Genomic DNA, 16,404 nt, shown 5'->3' with positions numbered 1-16,404 from the left:
TCTCTTTTTTCCACAAGCAAGTTCACTGTTGTGCTTCTAAGCATCAACAAAATTCCTTTTTCTGTAACTCAGTCCTGTATTCTGCAGTCTTCTTGGTTGAGAAGAGGTAGAGAAGTAGCAGATATTGTGCTTGCTTGCTCTGCAAATATGTATTTATACTTGCATGCATATATATATTGTGCTCTGGAACCCTGCAACACTTGACAATTCAGACAGAGAACAAAGCTGCTGTCTCAACCTACAGTGATCTCCCAAAGTAGGGATTTTGCTTACTGTTTCTTTTCTACTTGTTCTCACAGCAGCCTTTGGTTAACACGTTTAGGTCCCTGACCAAAAGCATCATCCCATTCCTCCCAAAAATCAATAAATAAAAATTAAAACACAGCAAGGTACTATCACTCCCCAGGCTGACATCAGGTATTTAGCCTCTGCCCAGCACCCTGTAGTCATTAACCCTCAATGCCAAAAAGCCAAAGAAAATTGGAAGAAATAGGGATGGTGCATGTCTAGCAGAGCAAAGACTGAGCGCTACTGTAGCGACGGCATTTTAATTCAGGGAAAAGATCTTTGTTTTTAAACCTATCACAAGCAGTTGATACCATCAAGGAATTCATCTCTAGCTCAGGACAAACTATAAAGCATTCCACATACAACTCATTTACTATCTCTACCAGGTAACAGCTCAAGCTTGTTAGCTTTCTGCAGTCCAGCTTCCTCTCCCTCACCACCTTCTTTGGATTCTTTGGAGTGATCTGTTACTCTTTCTGTTGACAAGTTTGTTTTCTTGCAGGTAATAAAGTACTCCCACTGGCTATACAGGCACTGATAGAAGAAACTAGAAATGTAGCATTAATCTAATGACCACTCTTTTCCAAAATACCCACACCTTAATCATCTTTGATAAGCCTCACGTAGGAGTCACATTTTGATCTGCCTATGATCTTGCTATTTTGATTACAGATTACACTTCTTACTGGGTGGCAAACGAGACACTGAGGGAAACAGTACGCTTGCGTGGTTTTTGGATCCATTCTTACTCATTTCTTTTCTACCTTTCCACTTGTGATGCTTCATAAATTCTGAGCGACCAGGTCAGATGGACAGACATGAAGCAAACCTCTCCACTGTAGGCTGAAACTCTCAGTTTCCTTCCCTCTACCCTCAATTTTTCCCAAGCATCATTAATTTTAGGCTTTATGTAGTATGTGAAGAGAAAAAAAAAAAAAAAGAACCAGAAGTGCCATGTGTTTCAGTTCTTTCCTACAGAAATAGTTAACGGTTCTCCAGTACCCATCAAGCCATTGAGATAACCTACTACTTACTCCTAACACAAATGCAGGCTTTCATGTCCCTGTGGAAACAGTGGAGAGCCAGGGAAGGAAGATAATCCCCCTTTGTCTCACTAGAAGAACGTGAAAGGTTCAGAAATTTACCATAAGAAATATCTAGAATTTCAGAATTCTGGTAGGTTAAAGGTTTGGCTTCAAGGCATACTTAATAAAAAGATTACACAAAATATTTTCAAAAACCTAAGTATATTTATTGAGTAATAAGACAATTGCAAGTGTTCGTAATTAAGGGTACTACAAGATGCAGTGAGTTGTATAAAGGTATACGCAAAGTTACCTACAGTTCTCAACTAATTTAGCTACAAGACAGCACATAAAAAAAACAATTACAAGCAGGAAAGTAACAATGGATTAGGACACAGTACAGCATACGAGCAAAAATTTCTTTGTCAAAAATAACTTCAGCACGTAGACTGTTCTTCCCACTTCTATTCTTTTAGCTCAGGCTTGTTAGGAGCAGGTGGGCAACTCTTTTGTAGAGAAGAGAGATCACCAGAAGTCTAAGTAGACCTAAAATTTAAAAAAAAAAATGCATTTCAGCAAGCAATTGTTAGAGTAATCATAAGGATGTAAAATGCAGAAATACGTTTAAAATGCAGAGATAGGTAGACTGTACTAAATTATTAGGTGGTGTATCAGTAATCAAAAGCCTGACCTTGCCAAGTTTTCTTTATAACATGTGGCACCACCTTGATGCATTTAACAATTTGTTGTGCAGAAATGTTAAGCAATTCAACTTAACATGCAAAAAAAATCCCTATGAAACAACTAAAACTAGTAGCCTTCTGTGTTAAGTAACTTATTTTTAGAATAATACAGAGATGACACACACTACTGCAACATTTAAATATATGCATCATTCTTAGTGCCCTAAGGTTGGCACAAGCAACTTATAAATGTCAGAAAAGCATACAAACCTTGTTAATGTTTTCAGAAATTCATTTAAAGATAGAAACAGGTCCAAAAAGATGCCTGTCTAAATGCATTGCAATTACGTTACAATTATTTTCCAAATACACAGATATGTTCTGTCTTTTCTCAGCTCATTACTGACTCAAACAATTTGCCCTTCTGGGATCAATTGTTTGCTAATAAATAATTGTTTACAGTCACAAAATGATATTAAGGAGTATTCTTATTAGTTTTCCTTCTACAGCCTAATAAGATTCAAAACTAGCTGATTCCCAAGAGTCTAACCTTAACCTTGCTGTGTTTAACAGCCCAGGAAATGATGAACCATCTGCTTCAGAAAATAATGGAGGGCCAAGAGGAAATATTGTTTAATTGTAGATTAACCTCCTCATACGGCAGAATGAAGCATCTACAGAATTAGCAACCATAACTAGCAATGAACAAAAATAACTGAAAGCAACTCTCACTACATTACAAGACCAACAGCAGCAAGTGTTCTTGTATCACCTCTTTTTTGCTGAAATCCTCCCAACTGTATGTAACAAATACAACTTGATCTCCAAAATGACTCTGAAAAATCACCTTTGGGTTTATTTTAATTGAGGAAGCCACAAAAGTAAATACTGGAACGGTTACGAATTCAATTTTTCTATGAGTATCAAAATCATTTTAAAACAAACATCTCCAAGGTAGAGATGGTGTGTTTATTCCTTTGTAACTTTCACCTCACATCTCTATAGCAAGAAAATGGCTGCTCCGAAGCAACATGCAAGTCACTGGGGGAGGGGGGGAAATGTTCTTGGTTTTAAATTAAAGAACTTTGATCACTTATGCACATCTACTGATGCAGCTACTTATGATGATAATGGAGACAAACAGATAAAGTGTAAGATTGTTTGCATACTAAAACAAAAAAAACAGTAACAAACCACAGGAATCTGGAAATAAAAATACCTACCCTGCACTAGCATAATGCAAAGCAGTGTAATTCTGTGCCGTGGTGGCATTTTTTCTATGTAACGTTCATCCCAAAGCAAGCTTAACAGAAACCTTTTACCTCCATCAATCAGTTTGCCCCATTTTGACAGCAACAATGATAGAAAAGTGTGTTATCAGAGGGCTGCAGCCAACTCCAATACACGGGAATCGAGAAAGCTATTCCTTGATTTCACACAGCCTGCCCAGCAGAGCAGCTAGATTCACTTCTGACTGAGGCAGCTAGGTGCATACTCAGAGTCTAAAGATTTCATTAATTCTAAGTTCCAAATATCCAAACACAGTAACATTTACTCAAATAAATTATTCTTGAATTCTTCACTTAATTCTTGAAGCAATGAGCTAGCAATAACTCCACAGCTTCATATAATAGCACCTATTCAAAAAGGATAAGAGTTTGACATTCTTCTCCTACTAAACAACTAGGCACAATTTTATCCATCAGACGTCTATCAACCTACGGATATTGAAAGCTTGGGCGAACAAGATAAAATCAAAACCAACCCTACTGTCAAGCTGCACTATCTACTGGCATCAATAATGCTATTCATGAATTTAGGAAAATTAATAAATCTTGGGATGAATGCTCAGAAAGGCTCAAATACAGGTGAAGCATACTCACTTAGGTTTTGTTTCTGCATCTGTCACTTGGCGAATATAGATACCATCTTCAGGATGTTCAATGTCATCCATTTCATACATATATGAAGAAGCTATTGCAAGGGTAGTTCCATCATTGCTGAAGGCAAGTGATGCTATGCTTGTGGGATACCGATGGAACTGACACAGACGCTTTTTATTAAATGGATCCCAAATATTTACAAATCCATCAGAACCTCCTGAAAAATAATGTTTAAAAAAAACTGTAAATGATAATTGAGAGTACAGCAGTAGAGACACAGTAAAGAAAAAAAAGGAGAGTAATGATACACTAAGGAAACAGAAAACTACACAGACTTACTCCGTCAAAACACAGGATTATACAGTCACATTATTTAGTAGAGAGCACAATGAGTATTTCCTGATGTCTGTTAAAGGAATCAACTCCCACTCCATCAAACTATTTATAAATTCAATGCAAGAATACAATTCAAAGGCTTAAAAAATAAGGCATATGAAGTAAAGGCCTGGTAAATCAGAACTATGGGAAGTGAAGCAAGTATTACAAAAAAAACTGAGCATCTACTCTACCTGTAGCAAACGTGTTGTGGACGTTATGGAAAGAAATAGCATTAACTGGGTAAATCTGCTCAATATTATTCTCCTTCAAACGATGACATTTGAATGCGTATTTCTTCTTCTGTATTTCTGGACTTGGATCCAAATATTCCACTGCAACACGACCTTCAATAGAACTCAAAACATAACCCTACCAAAAAAGAATTGAGATATGCATATTAGAATTCAGTAAGTAGAAAAAAAGACTGCCATACAACTTATCTCGTATGATAACCTCTAAATTCAAATAAATGACACGTAAATAGTCTTAAATTGTGTATAACAGGATTTTTTTTGTTACCACAGATCCATGGCATCAGCAATAAAATCTGCTTCTGAGAAGTAACACAGAAAGCTTTCCAAGAGATTTTCATTGCACCATAAGTTTAAGCTGATGGCAAGGCTTTTAATTACCCTTGCAGATCCAAATGCAAGTTGATATGGGAGAAAAATGTTAACAGTTTAAAGCCTTCCAAAATTGGTCCACCTATCCTCCAGGGCCTATCTCTCTTAAATATAGATACTCACGAGACTATTTAGTTTCAGAATTACATTAAATTCAGTTCAGAGCATTAAACTAAACACTCCCAAGTTACAATAGTATTTTTGGTGACATTGATTATAAGGGTGTCCACACATCCAGTTCATTATAGCCCCTTGGAGCAACTTGAGATCCTTTTATTGTAACTTCTGACTCAAGTCGGTAAGAGATCTTTTCAGAAAGAGGATTATAATGCTATCTAGCTACAGCAAGGTTCTTCAAAATCCACAGCACAATATGATCTGGAAGATCAATTTGTTTTACTACAACTAGAACTGAAAATGGAAAAAGTGTTCATGCCAGTTCAAGAACAAGTAACTAGGTCTCCCAGTATCTGTACCAGAATCATGAACATTGGAAAACACTCTTCCAAATTAGTTCCTGCTTTTGCCAGAAAAAGCAAATCTTGCTTTACTTCAAAAAAAAAAAAAAGCTAGAAATGCCACAGATACGCCATGCTAACCTGCATGGAACAGCTCTAGATCGTCTAAACTATACCATTTGCCCTAGATAATGGAACATGGATTCTTAAGTACATTACACAGTCAGGCTTGAGAAAATTTTTTAAAAACACACATTGCTGAGCAACCGCCAAGTCTGCCTTCATCTTTTCTACTGCAACTTCATGGGAACTTCAGCTTTTTTTTTTTTTTTTAAATTTGGAAGACTATGTATCAGCATTATGCAATAATGCATTCAATAAGCAACTAGAAAAAAGACAAAAACTGAGAAAAGGTGACAATAATGTGCTGGTAAGTCAATGGCAAACATTCCAAAGCTATGCTATTCTTCCCAAAAATTTACCTGGAGCAAGGAGCCTCAACACCCTTTTCCTTCCTCAAAACTGGATTATGAAATTTGAAGACCAGGAGTATTTTTAAAATGAGAGACCGGGGAAGCTTAAAAAAAGAGAGAGCCGCCATTTTTCCTGAAGGACATTCCACAGAAATTTAATCATCAAGATTACCTGTTTATTTGGAAATGCTCTGATACAGCGGGTCTGATACTTCAGGCTTGATTCTCTTCGCTGCTGAACATAGCCCATGTTCCGCAAGTCCCACACCAGCACTCTCCGACCTGCAGTCCCCACAATTAGTCTGTCTCCAGACACAGAAAGCGTGTACACCTTTTCAGAAAAAAATGACAGTTTTTAACACTTATTAGTCTGGATATCCATTGTTCATTATACACAATAAGATGTCAGCAACATGCGATACAGGAAACAAGTAACGTGTGCAGTGAAATCTGTAGCTCCAGATTTCCATTTTGCTTCAATTTATAAGACAAATTTGGAACAAACTGTAGTAGCGTGCAGTTGGTTACTTACTAAAAAGCAAATGTAGCATTTCAAAATCTTACACCTTTAATTCTACACCTAGCACATACCTTAAAGTCAAGCCCAACGCAGCATCATACTACTTAAGACCAATTTACAAAAACAACAGCAAAAAAGACTTCAAATCATTTTGTGAATATGCACTTCTAAAACTCTAAATTTCAAGCACATTACATTACCATTCTGGAGACTCTGTGATACCTAAACAACCTTCCACACATGATATTTCTTCTTTTTGTTGGTATTACATTCTAAATGCTACATGTGTACAGAAGAATACATGTACAATTCAAAAGGGAAGTCAGTATTATTCAAGTTTTCCTAAAAAATTACATAAATATTAAACTCAATGGATAATTCAAGGCAAGAAGATGATACATACGAAGTAATGGGTGAAAAGAAAGATGCAGATTTTATCTTCGCTTGGTATGCACAGCTTGCATTATCCACTATCCAATCACGATTGTGTAATTTAGTCCTACAAAACCACATTTGTTTTTCCTCTATCTAGAAATTGTTTCTTTTTAGACAGAATACTTCAAACTGTATTTCATGTTAATAAAGAGAAATAAATTGCAAAGAATTCACTAAAAATGGTAGTGTGCGTGCTTCAGTAAAGCTAAGTGAAACTGACTGAAGAAAGATGCTTGCTATACATTTAAAAAAAAAAAAAAACAGCAACCCACAGCTTGGAATTTTTGCTCTATCTCCAAAATTGGCTCAGAGGTTCTATTTTTCATTTCTCAAAGTTCTCATGAAAATACCCAGAATATAAATCATTCTATTCCCAACTCTTACTTGGAATGTTGTTAATCTGAATATAAGTTAAAAAAATAGTCAAAAACTCTATACTACCAAATGACAAATTGTTGATACACGAGCAAGATGGAATCCAGCTACTCCCAGCTGTCCTGCCACTGAGCTACTCACAAGAGCACGCTATCAGGACAAGCTTTTGAAAAGTGATCTAATACAGCTGAATACATAGGCAACAGATACTGTATATACCTCTGAAGAAGAGTGAAAAGCATCAAAGATCTGGTATCCTGCCAGAAGGATTCGATTTACCTTTGGCACATACTCGTACAATTTAACTCAGGTACATGGTTTCACTTGCTGGTTCTCTGATAAAGTCCAATAAAGCTATTTGGTTCTGGTAAGACTACACCAGAATATTAGAAAAAACAATTTGTTTCTTGGTGTACTATAAGCATATTTGGCAATTAATTTATAATTTAAAAAATATGAAGCTATCAACTATCTGACAGCTCCACATATGCAAAAAAATCTTTATCCAATCCACATTCACTAGGCTTGCATTACTGCTCTAAACAAACTGCAATTATTGAATTTCCCTCAAGACTGATGTCTGAAGATAAGAGATGTCTTAAATGCTCGTGTAAAGTTGCCTAGAATTTCTGATGACCCCAATTGCCAAATCCCATTTATATATAAAACGAAGACTTTAAGCTAACAGTAAACACTAACATTTTCAAATCTCCCTTGTTGTTGATGTAAAAGTGTACCTCAAAATGTTATCATATAAACAGTTTGTACACATGTACAGAAACAAAAGCATAAGAACATTAAATATCTTAAATCTTCTTTACAAACTGATGTCACACCTGTACAGCGAGTATTCTTTCTACACCACACAATCATCAATCAAATGAAACCATTGTCATGCAGTTGAGTAGGTGTACACATTTATCAAAGGCAGTATTAAAAAAAATGACATAATGAACCTCGCTGAGCCAATAAGCAGCTTGATTCACTGTGGCTGTCCGTTACACAATGTTCTGTCGGCAATTCATCACAGTTCTTTACATGCTACATATAACTATAAATCAAAACTAGAAATAATGCAATTACTTTATTCCGAACAAAGGTCTTGCCAGAAGTAGATTCAGTTATGTTGTGACAAAAGTAATAGCTACTTAGACGCAACAGGGAACGTAAGGTTGGCTCCTATCACTTGGACAGTACGTTGTGACAGAGCTCAATAAAATTTTAAAAAGGTACAGGCAAAAAATATTCACATGCAAAATTAACCAGCAAGCCATCCTGTGTTTCGGAAGCTATGAAAAAAATAAGCTTTTGTTCTATAATTCTTTCAATAACACTACTGCAAGTAGTATAAAGATTAGCAAGCCATATCAGCATTAAAAGAAGTTTAAGAAATTACGTTTTACTTTACCTCTGTCTCTCTCCTTAGCACAGAGGATTTTAGTATTAGAAAAATGTCTGAATTTACTAGACATTATTGCAATGACAGGTAAATTACAATACAAGCAATTACAATTCAACTTCTGAGTACTAGTCAGCAACCAAAATTTTAATTCAGGAAAAACACACCTTCCTATTGTACTTCTACACACATTTCAGAGCAACTGGACTTTGTTACTGCCAGGACCTTACGTCCGAAAGTCTTAATGCTTAAGGAAATCACTGAGAGTGCACATTACAACAGTTAAACAATTAACAAGGTAAGACAAGAATTATCAATGGCTGCCTCAATTTCACAAGCTGATTTTGTCAGGAATTCTCTCCTCAAACTTATAAATTTTAAGATTTTTTTCTATCCTGATTGCTAAGAATTAGGTTTTGCCCCTATTGATGAAAGCATAAAGCCTTAACCTAACATTGTAATATATTCTGGATATTAGTATTTTAAATGCAGCATTTACATGCTAATTCACACATCTGAAAAGTTACTTCTAAACTTTTCAAATTCACTTCTAAAGTTAGAAGTAACTTTTCAAATTCAGCTCAGTTTAAGAGCACACCTGGTATGGTTACCTGTATGACAACCACTCCCTGGATATATTATTGAACACTTTATCTGAGATGCAGTATCCAAGACATACCTTTTCTGGCTGAGAGAAGGTTCCTGCATTACAAGGTGTTCTGGGATCCCACAGCTTAACCGTCTGATCCCAGCTTCCAGTCACCATGACATTCACTTCTGGACAATACTCAACACATCGGATAGGTGCATCATGGCCACCGACAAGGTTTTCTGTAGGAAAATACAACTTATCGTAACTTCATTAGCTCCACAAGCAGTCAGAATAAAGACTTTAAATTTATTGAAAAATACACATTACTGCAGTACAAAAGTGCTATTTTCTGGCATTCGTGCATTGAAAGCATAGGAGCCACTTTAAATGTAGTTCAAGAAGCACAACTTCTGCAAACTTCAGAAGTGTTAAATTTAAACTTACACCTCCTGAGGTTATGAAAGGACATTAAGAATTTTAGGCAGCCCCACAAAGATCTTAAGAGATAGATAAAGTATCAAGTATCAAATATCACCACTTGTGATGCAGACACTAACATAGAAACTAATTTAAACTTGTGTACATATTAATGTTGTGACAAAATCAAGTGATGTAATATTTTTATTAATTTGTAATGAATATAAAAACTTCTAGTAAGTCACCTATACTAAAATTAACTTTTTTATTACTTTACTTTGTACACCATTTGAGAAGCCTGGCTATTGGCTAGTCCTAGCAACTATGTTTGTATCAGACTGATACCTGCTTTTCTCTTTCACACATTTACATGCACACAAAAAAAGTTACACAAACTAGCTCCATATTTTCAATAAGGCGCTTTGATTTGCTAGAGAAGAACGTGATAGAAGGTCACCACGTCCAACAAAACAAAAGCTTTATGTGCTTTTCGCCATACCCGTGGAAGACCATTCTAAATTTGTCTAAACTACAAGCCTTTGAAAAAATAACACACTCCGTTTTAGGACAACTCAGATATGTGAGACACACTGACCTATGGCACAGCAGGATATGACAGCCAGAAATCCCGTTCAAGATGTCCTATAACAAGCACGTACCAAACTTTCTGGCAGAGCACCAAACCCTGCCATCCTGCTAGACGACACTAGGAAGGAAATGCCACAAACCAGCAGCAGGATGAGTTTATAACTGTTTGCTTCCTTCCCCTTTTCATCTTAAAATGAGGTAGGAAAAAAAACACATGCAAAATACCTCAATTAATATTGATCACTGGAAATGTTTATTTCCAGCCCTTCTGTTAAAGGTGTTACAGCACAATCTTCAATTACTTGGTAAGAAACACTGCCTTGTTCAGTGCCCTTGACAGATTTACCATGGCAATCAGAAAGGGCTGCGTGACTCCTGAACACAATGACAACTTAAACCAAGAGGATTATTAATAAATAACTGAACAGCTACTACTTAAAGCAAATATCTCAAAAAAAAAAAAAAACATTTCATTCTTGTAAGTATGCCAATCTGAAGCTCAGGTCAGTTGTTTTTCAAAGAGACCATTTACAAAATTCAATCTGCTTACCTTGGTCCGTGTTCAGATCATGCATTTTCAGTTGCTGATCTAATCCTCCACTCCAGGCATGGGTAGGATCCTATTAAGCAAAAAAAACAAAGTCACCTTATGACACACATTACGTTTCCTTGGCTGCGGTACACTTAACCACTTAGGCATGTTCAAAAAAGGAATTGTCTGCAAGAGTTTTGGGAAACTATAAGCCATTTGAGAACCTGTGTGTGGATCCACAGTACGATACTAGCTACATGATAAAGTGTCAAGTGAAAAAAGCACAGTTAAAAAATTAAATTTATCCTTAAAATGTTCAGTAACACATAAAGATGAAGTCACTGGAGGACATGCCACAATACAGAGCAAGAAAAAAATACTATTTGAAACATTCCATTTCATGTTATTATATATAATAAATAATAAGTGAAATCAATGCCACTGATTAACTAAAAAAACATTCTGAAACATATTTCAAGTCCCACACATTAAAAATACAGAAGCCAAGTGTTTGGTAAATGGCTCATTTGGAACAATGCAGTGTTTCCAAAACAGCCCAGTATGAGAAGGTTAAAAAGATAAGAGTAATTGGCTGTGGGCATTCACTGTGAACAATGATTTCTGGGTACATACAAGTCTTTGTAAGAAACACGCAAAGAATTTAATACATCAGTGGAAAAACAGCATAAACGAGGTGAACTTTTTGTCTGCCACTTCCACGAGAAGTAAATTATTTGTGTGCTTGCATTCTTTGCAGAAAATGTGTATTTAGAACAAACATGTTTGTTAAAAGAATAATCAGCAGAAGCAAACTGTTCTTTTACACCTGGATTTCAGGTAGGAAGTATCCCCTTAACTTCAGGGATTAACAGTGTGCCATATGCACCGTAAATTTATAAAATAACATGCACTTACATAAAAGGCACAGTCAAGGACAGCTCCTGAATGTTGGTATTTGAGCCGCATGGTGTTGGCAGGAACATCGTACAGACGGACAGTGGTGTCCCAGGATGAAACGAGCAGAAACTGGGATGTATTTGGACTGAACTTGACTGATGAAATGCCATCATCTGGAGTTTGATTTAGCTTGAACTCGTTCGATCCAGTCATCTGAAGACAATAAAGCACAGATATATTTTAGTGGTAACAAGAAAATAAGCCCAGTGAGTGAGTTAGCTTACTGATGCATCTTAAAGCTAATTTAAGGGAACCCTGGAAAGTTTTTTAGTCTTTACACAAAGAGCAGAACACACAGATTGCTGACAAACTCTCTAAGATTGAAGATGCTTATCGCTGTCCAAGACCTCAATAAATTCCTCCCCATACAAAGAACCTTGAAGTTTAAATATCAAATATACCATAGAATAATAGTCCTAAGTTTTTTGTACTGTTTACCTATAAGCTTAGATATCTAATATCACCATATATTCCCCCTCCCACTACACTGTCTAGGCAGTTATATATATATTTTGTAAATATTTATAAAATATTCTGAGACTGAGGAAGTTACTTTAAAAACAACACGCAGGCAGGAATGAACCTGATTTGAAAACTCCAAAAAAAAGCGTTCCTGATTCTGTGTGACGTTTCTGAACTTCCAAGAACTGCAACTGGATAAAATGTCAAAGGGTTTCTGGTTTTCTGTAACCTTCTAATACTTCAGCTTCCTTAAGTGCTACAAAATACTTCCAATGAACAGCTTTAAGATTTTTTTTCCCTGTCTAAGATAGGTTAAAAAAATGGTAATATAATAGAGGAAAGCTATACTTCCTGGAATACCAAGATGTAGGGCAAATATGTAAATGTGATGTAATAGGAAAAAGAAATCAACAATTTACTGCCAGATCAATAACTCTGAAGGCAATCATCACACAGTTCACAGGACTAGTTAGTTGTACACACACACACAGACAAAAAAAAAAAAAAACACAGAAAAAGGAGAGCTGAGGCTACGAGCAGCAACTATCAGCTGGAAACACAATGCAGACCTTACAAATGCTCTGGAGGAGGAAACTGTTCGTTATGTGCACACCAACAAAGCCTCCAAACCTTTTTAAATGCTTTCTAAGGCCTTAACAGCACATTTTCTTTTCTCAAAAAGGGCAGAGAAGTGAATTAACTCTGACTTTCTGTAATGTTATCACTCCTGGTTCTCTGTGTACAAATGCAGAGGAGAGATTAGACCTTTGAGAATGAAAATCAGGAGACTGAATAGGTGAAATAAGATAAGGTTCAAATGTAGCACACTGTGATTGTCAGCAACAACCATCAAGCTGTACAAAAAGGTAAGTACTATGCATTCTTACACTGCAAAAAACTCCAGAGGGGAAACTTGGTGAAGACATCCTTCAAAAAAAAAAAAAAAAAGACAAACCCACACTACAACTACTCAACCATGAAGTGTGAGTATAAGCACTCTTCAGGACAGGAAATAAAAACTACATTCTTAATCCCTTTTTACAGCTCCACTGTGGAAGCACTTGGCCGTAAGACACACGTGCTGGAGAATCCAGCGCACATACTGACATATGAACGCTACTAAATGATTCATCAGCATCTTGGTTACTCTTTGATCAATGAAATGTACATCAGTGATAATTTCAACTGGATGTGCAAAGATGCAAAAACTAAAGGAATCAGGGACCAGGAGAACTTCACTGGATATGCTAATAGCCTCATCTATTCAACAGAAAACTTCGCAAATGAGCATTTGAGGCACTTGGTACAACAGTTATAAACCATCCAAAAAGCAAACAAAAAGCAGGGCTCCAGGGAGCGAAGGTACTCAGTGTGATTGACCCTAAAATTATTTTCAATCCAGAAAAAAAACAAATTCACGAAATCAGAACGTAAAGATGCCCTACCTGATACTTACCTTTAAAAAAGTCACACAGAAATCACACGGTTTTCAGAAACGCAGCTTACTCAGGGGCCGACTTCCACGGAGCACCGTGCCTCCCCCCAACACCCAACCAAGCCCCGACCCACATCTCGAGCACGGCAGACGGTTCCTAACGCCGGCATCACACTGCCGGGGCACGGAACCGGCGCTGACTTCAGCAGAGGGTTAAACCTGCCGCTCTCCCACCCCCAGAGCCCCTCAGGGCCGGTCAGGAACTCCACGCGGTGCCTTCCCCGGGCCCCCAGTACCGTTTTCATAGTGCCCGGCTCCTCTGGCCGCCGCCGCGGCCGCTCCCTCGTTCAGCTGTGAGGCGCTGTCGCGGTGCCGGTGCCCAGGCGCTGCTCGGGAGCTGCGGGGAACGAGCGGGGTGAGGGGGGGGGGACGGCCGGCACAGCGCGGACCGGCCCTGCACAGGCCGCGGCGCCCGCTCCGCCTCTGCAGCGACGCGACGGTTCCCGGTGGAGGCCACCAGGGCCCCCGCTCGGCCCCAAAGCCCGGAACCCACCCCCAAGGCCCCGGCCCCACAGCCCGGAACCCACCCCCGAGGCCCCGGCCCCAGCACGGTCCCGCGGCCCGGTCCCGCTCCCTCCCGCACCTCACAGCCCGCAACTGCCGCCGCCACCGCAATTCTGCGCACGCGTTCCGCCGCCGGCCCCTCCCCATTGGCCGATTCGAAAGGCGGAAGCGCGCGCAGCGCGGCGCCCCGCCGCGGGGCATGCTGGGGCCTGTAGTCCGCGGGGCTGAGGCCCGCCCGGCCCGGCCCCATCAGCGGGAGTGGCGGCGGGGGCGGGGGTGGGGGGGAGGGGGGGAATCGAAAGCAGGGCCGCGACCCCCGGCCCGAGCCGATATTGCGATATTTACGATATTTCTTACGATATTTATATTATTTCTTACCATATTTATAATATTTCTTACGATATTTACGAATTTATTTACGATAGTTATGGTATTTCTTACGATTTTTATGATTTTTCTTACGATTTTTATGATTTTTCTTACTATAATTACGATTTTTTAACGATATTCACAATATTTATTACGATATTTTCTACTTTTCCGATATTTTCGATATATTTTTCGGTATTTACAACGTGTACAGACCAGGATTAGCAGTTTACAACCCTGATCTCCGTAGGGAACGGAGCACCCCTCGTCCCTTCTCGCTTCCACCCCTTGGCCACCCCCTCTCCTTCTCTCTTCCCCCGGCCCTTTTAAAATTTATTTCTCTATTTTTTTGTTCATTTTCTGTTTTTCTCCCCCCCTCCCCCCCCACCCCCCCCAACGACTGTGCCTGCTTCCTTCCCCCCCCCCCCCCCCAGCGCTTCGGAAACACGCGGTCGGGAGCGGGCAAATTTACAAACGAGGCTTAAAACGTTTTATTTCCTTTAAAAATATGTACAGATCTGAAATAACGCTTTTTTTTTTTTTTAGTTTTTAATAATTAATTTTCTTTTCAAGTGGCAGGACGGCGGAGGAAGGGGGGGAGGGGGGGCACGCAGGGGCCGTGAGGCCGGGTCAGGCCGCTTGCGCCCCGTCGGGGCCCCCCATTTCGTCCCTCTCCGAGCTCCCCCTGGGCAAACGGAGCTGGGGAAGGGCTCGTGGAGCCCCCCCTGTCCCAACCCCTTGTGCCCGGAGCCCCCCTGCCAGGAGCCCCCCGGCCTGGAGCCCCCGTCCCCGAGCCGCCGACGGGGCGGGAGGTGCTCAGTACTCGATCTTGTTGTAGAGGTTGTAGAGCGGTAAGGCCGAGAGGTTGCTGCCGGGGTAGTAGAGGGGCGCTGGGAAGGCGAGGGAGCGTGGCACCGGCACCCTGAGGAGCGAATTGTCCCTGAACACCAGCGGCATCCCCACCAGAGTCTGAGCCGAGGCGTGCGCCATGTTGGCCGCCTCCAGCTCGGCCGAGAGCTGCCTCTTCCACTTGTTGCGGCGGTTCTGGAACCACGTCTTCACCTGGGTCTCGGTGAGCTGCAGGCTGGAGGCCAGGCAGGCCCGCTCCGAGCTGCTCAGGTAGCGCTTCATGTCGAAGGTGGACTCCAGCTGGTACACCTGGCTGCGGCTGAACACCGTGCGCGTCTTCTTCTTGGCGGCTCCGGCCTGCCGGTCCCCGCCGTCGCGCTGCCGGTCCCCGCAGGAAGGCGAGGGGGGTCCCAGCGGTTTCTCCTTCTCCTCCTTAAAGTCCTGCTGCGAGGGCGAGAGGAAAGGCGGCCGCTCCGCGCTGCCCGCCGCCGCTCCACTCCCCTTGCTGCTGCCTGCAACAGAGCCACAGTGCGGGGGTCGCACGGTGGACGGCACCGGTGCCCCCCCCCCCCCCGACGGCGCGGCTCCCCGACGGCTGAGGGGGGGAAGGAGCCCCGGGCAAGCAGCCGCTGTCCCCGGTCCCGGGAGGGGGAAATAAACGGTAGCAACGCGAGGGAAGCCGTCAGAGGCTGTGCTATAGATGTCCTGTCATTAGGGGGACGGAGGGATGGAGGGGTGGAAGGATGGATGGAGGGGCGGAGGGAGAGGTAGAGGGGTGGATGGAGGGATGGAAGGGTGGAAGAAGGGGTGGAAGGATGGACTGAGGGATGAAAGAAGGGATGGAGGGATGGATGGAGGGATGGACGGGTGTACAGAGGGATGGATATGCCCGCCCTGCTGAAGGCAGCTGGGTATCAAGCTAGGGCTGCCTCTCTTCCTGCCACGAGCCGGCAGATTTGACTTTATAGCCCCGCATTTCACAGGCCGTTTAGTCAGAAATAATGCTGAAAACAAACACCTTTCTTTCTCCCCCTTCCCTGAGCGCTGTAAATAAGCCGAATGTGAGCAAACGAGTGTTATCCGTCACATCGAGAGCGCC

At 40.7% G+C, this 16,404-nt stretch overlaps 2 protein-coding genes across 4 annotated transcripts in view; both read right to left on the bottom strand.

Annotated features, from left to right (window-relative positions):
* Window positions 1–1,516: 1,516 nt before the first annotated feature.
* Window positions 1,517–15,696, bottom strand: BUB3 (BUB3 mitotic checkpoint protein). Of its 3 annotated transcripts, XM_035330378.1 has the most exons (9): window positions 15,681–15,696; window positions 13,820–13,901; window positions 11,585–11,779; window positions 10,688–10,757; window positions 9,220–9,371; window positions 5,984–6,142; window positions 4,449–4,626; window positions 3,880–4,096; window positions 1,517–1,859 (listed from the first exon to the last, which is right to left on the bottom strand). In XM_035330378.1, the coding sequence occupies exons 2-9, from the start codon at window positions 13,826–13,828 to the stop codon at window positions 1,850–1,852; spliced, it is 990 nt and encodes a 329-aa protein (XP_035186269.1). In that variant the 5' UTR covers window positions 13,829–13,901; window positions 15,681–15,696; the 3' UTR covers window positions 1,517–1,849. The 3 variants fall into 3 exon arrangements, with proteins under 3 accessions (XP_035186269.1, XP_035186268.1, XP_035186270.1); XM_035330377.1 differs by lacking the exon at window positions 15,681–15,696 and having other exon boundaries at window positions 13,820–14,058; XM_035330379.1 differs by lacking the exons at window positions 1,517–1,859; window positions 15,681–15,696 and having other exon boundaries at window positions 3,876–4,096; window positions 13,820–14,060.
* HMX2 (H6 family homeobox 2) overlaps window positions 15,273–16,404 on the bottom strand; it is a 5,692-nt gene continuing 4,560 nt past the window's right edge. The window contains exon 3 of the mRNA XM_035330380.1: window positions 15,273–15,817. Coding sequence (XP_035186271.1) covers window positions 15,273–15,817 — 545 coding nt within the window. The remainder of the gene's footprint in view (window positions 15,818–16,404) is intronic.

This window comes from Oxyura jamaicensis, chromosome 6 (assembly GCF_011077185.1).
Source record: "Oxyura jamaicensis isolate SHBP4307 breed ruddy duck chromosome 6, BPBGC_Ojam_1.0, whole genome shotgun sequence".
Classification (NCBI taxonomy): domain Eukaryota; kingdom Metazoa; phylum Chordata; class Aves; order Anseriformes; family Anatidae; genus Oxyura; species Oxyura jamaicensis.
The sequence above is the reverse complement of the archived record's forward strand: the minus strand, read 5'-3'. Positions and strand labels throughout refer to the sequence as shown.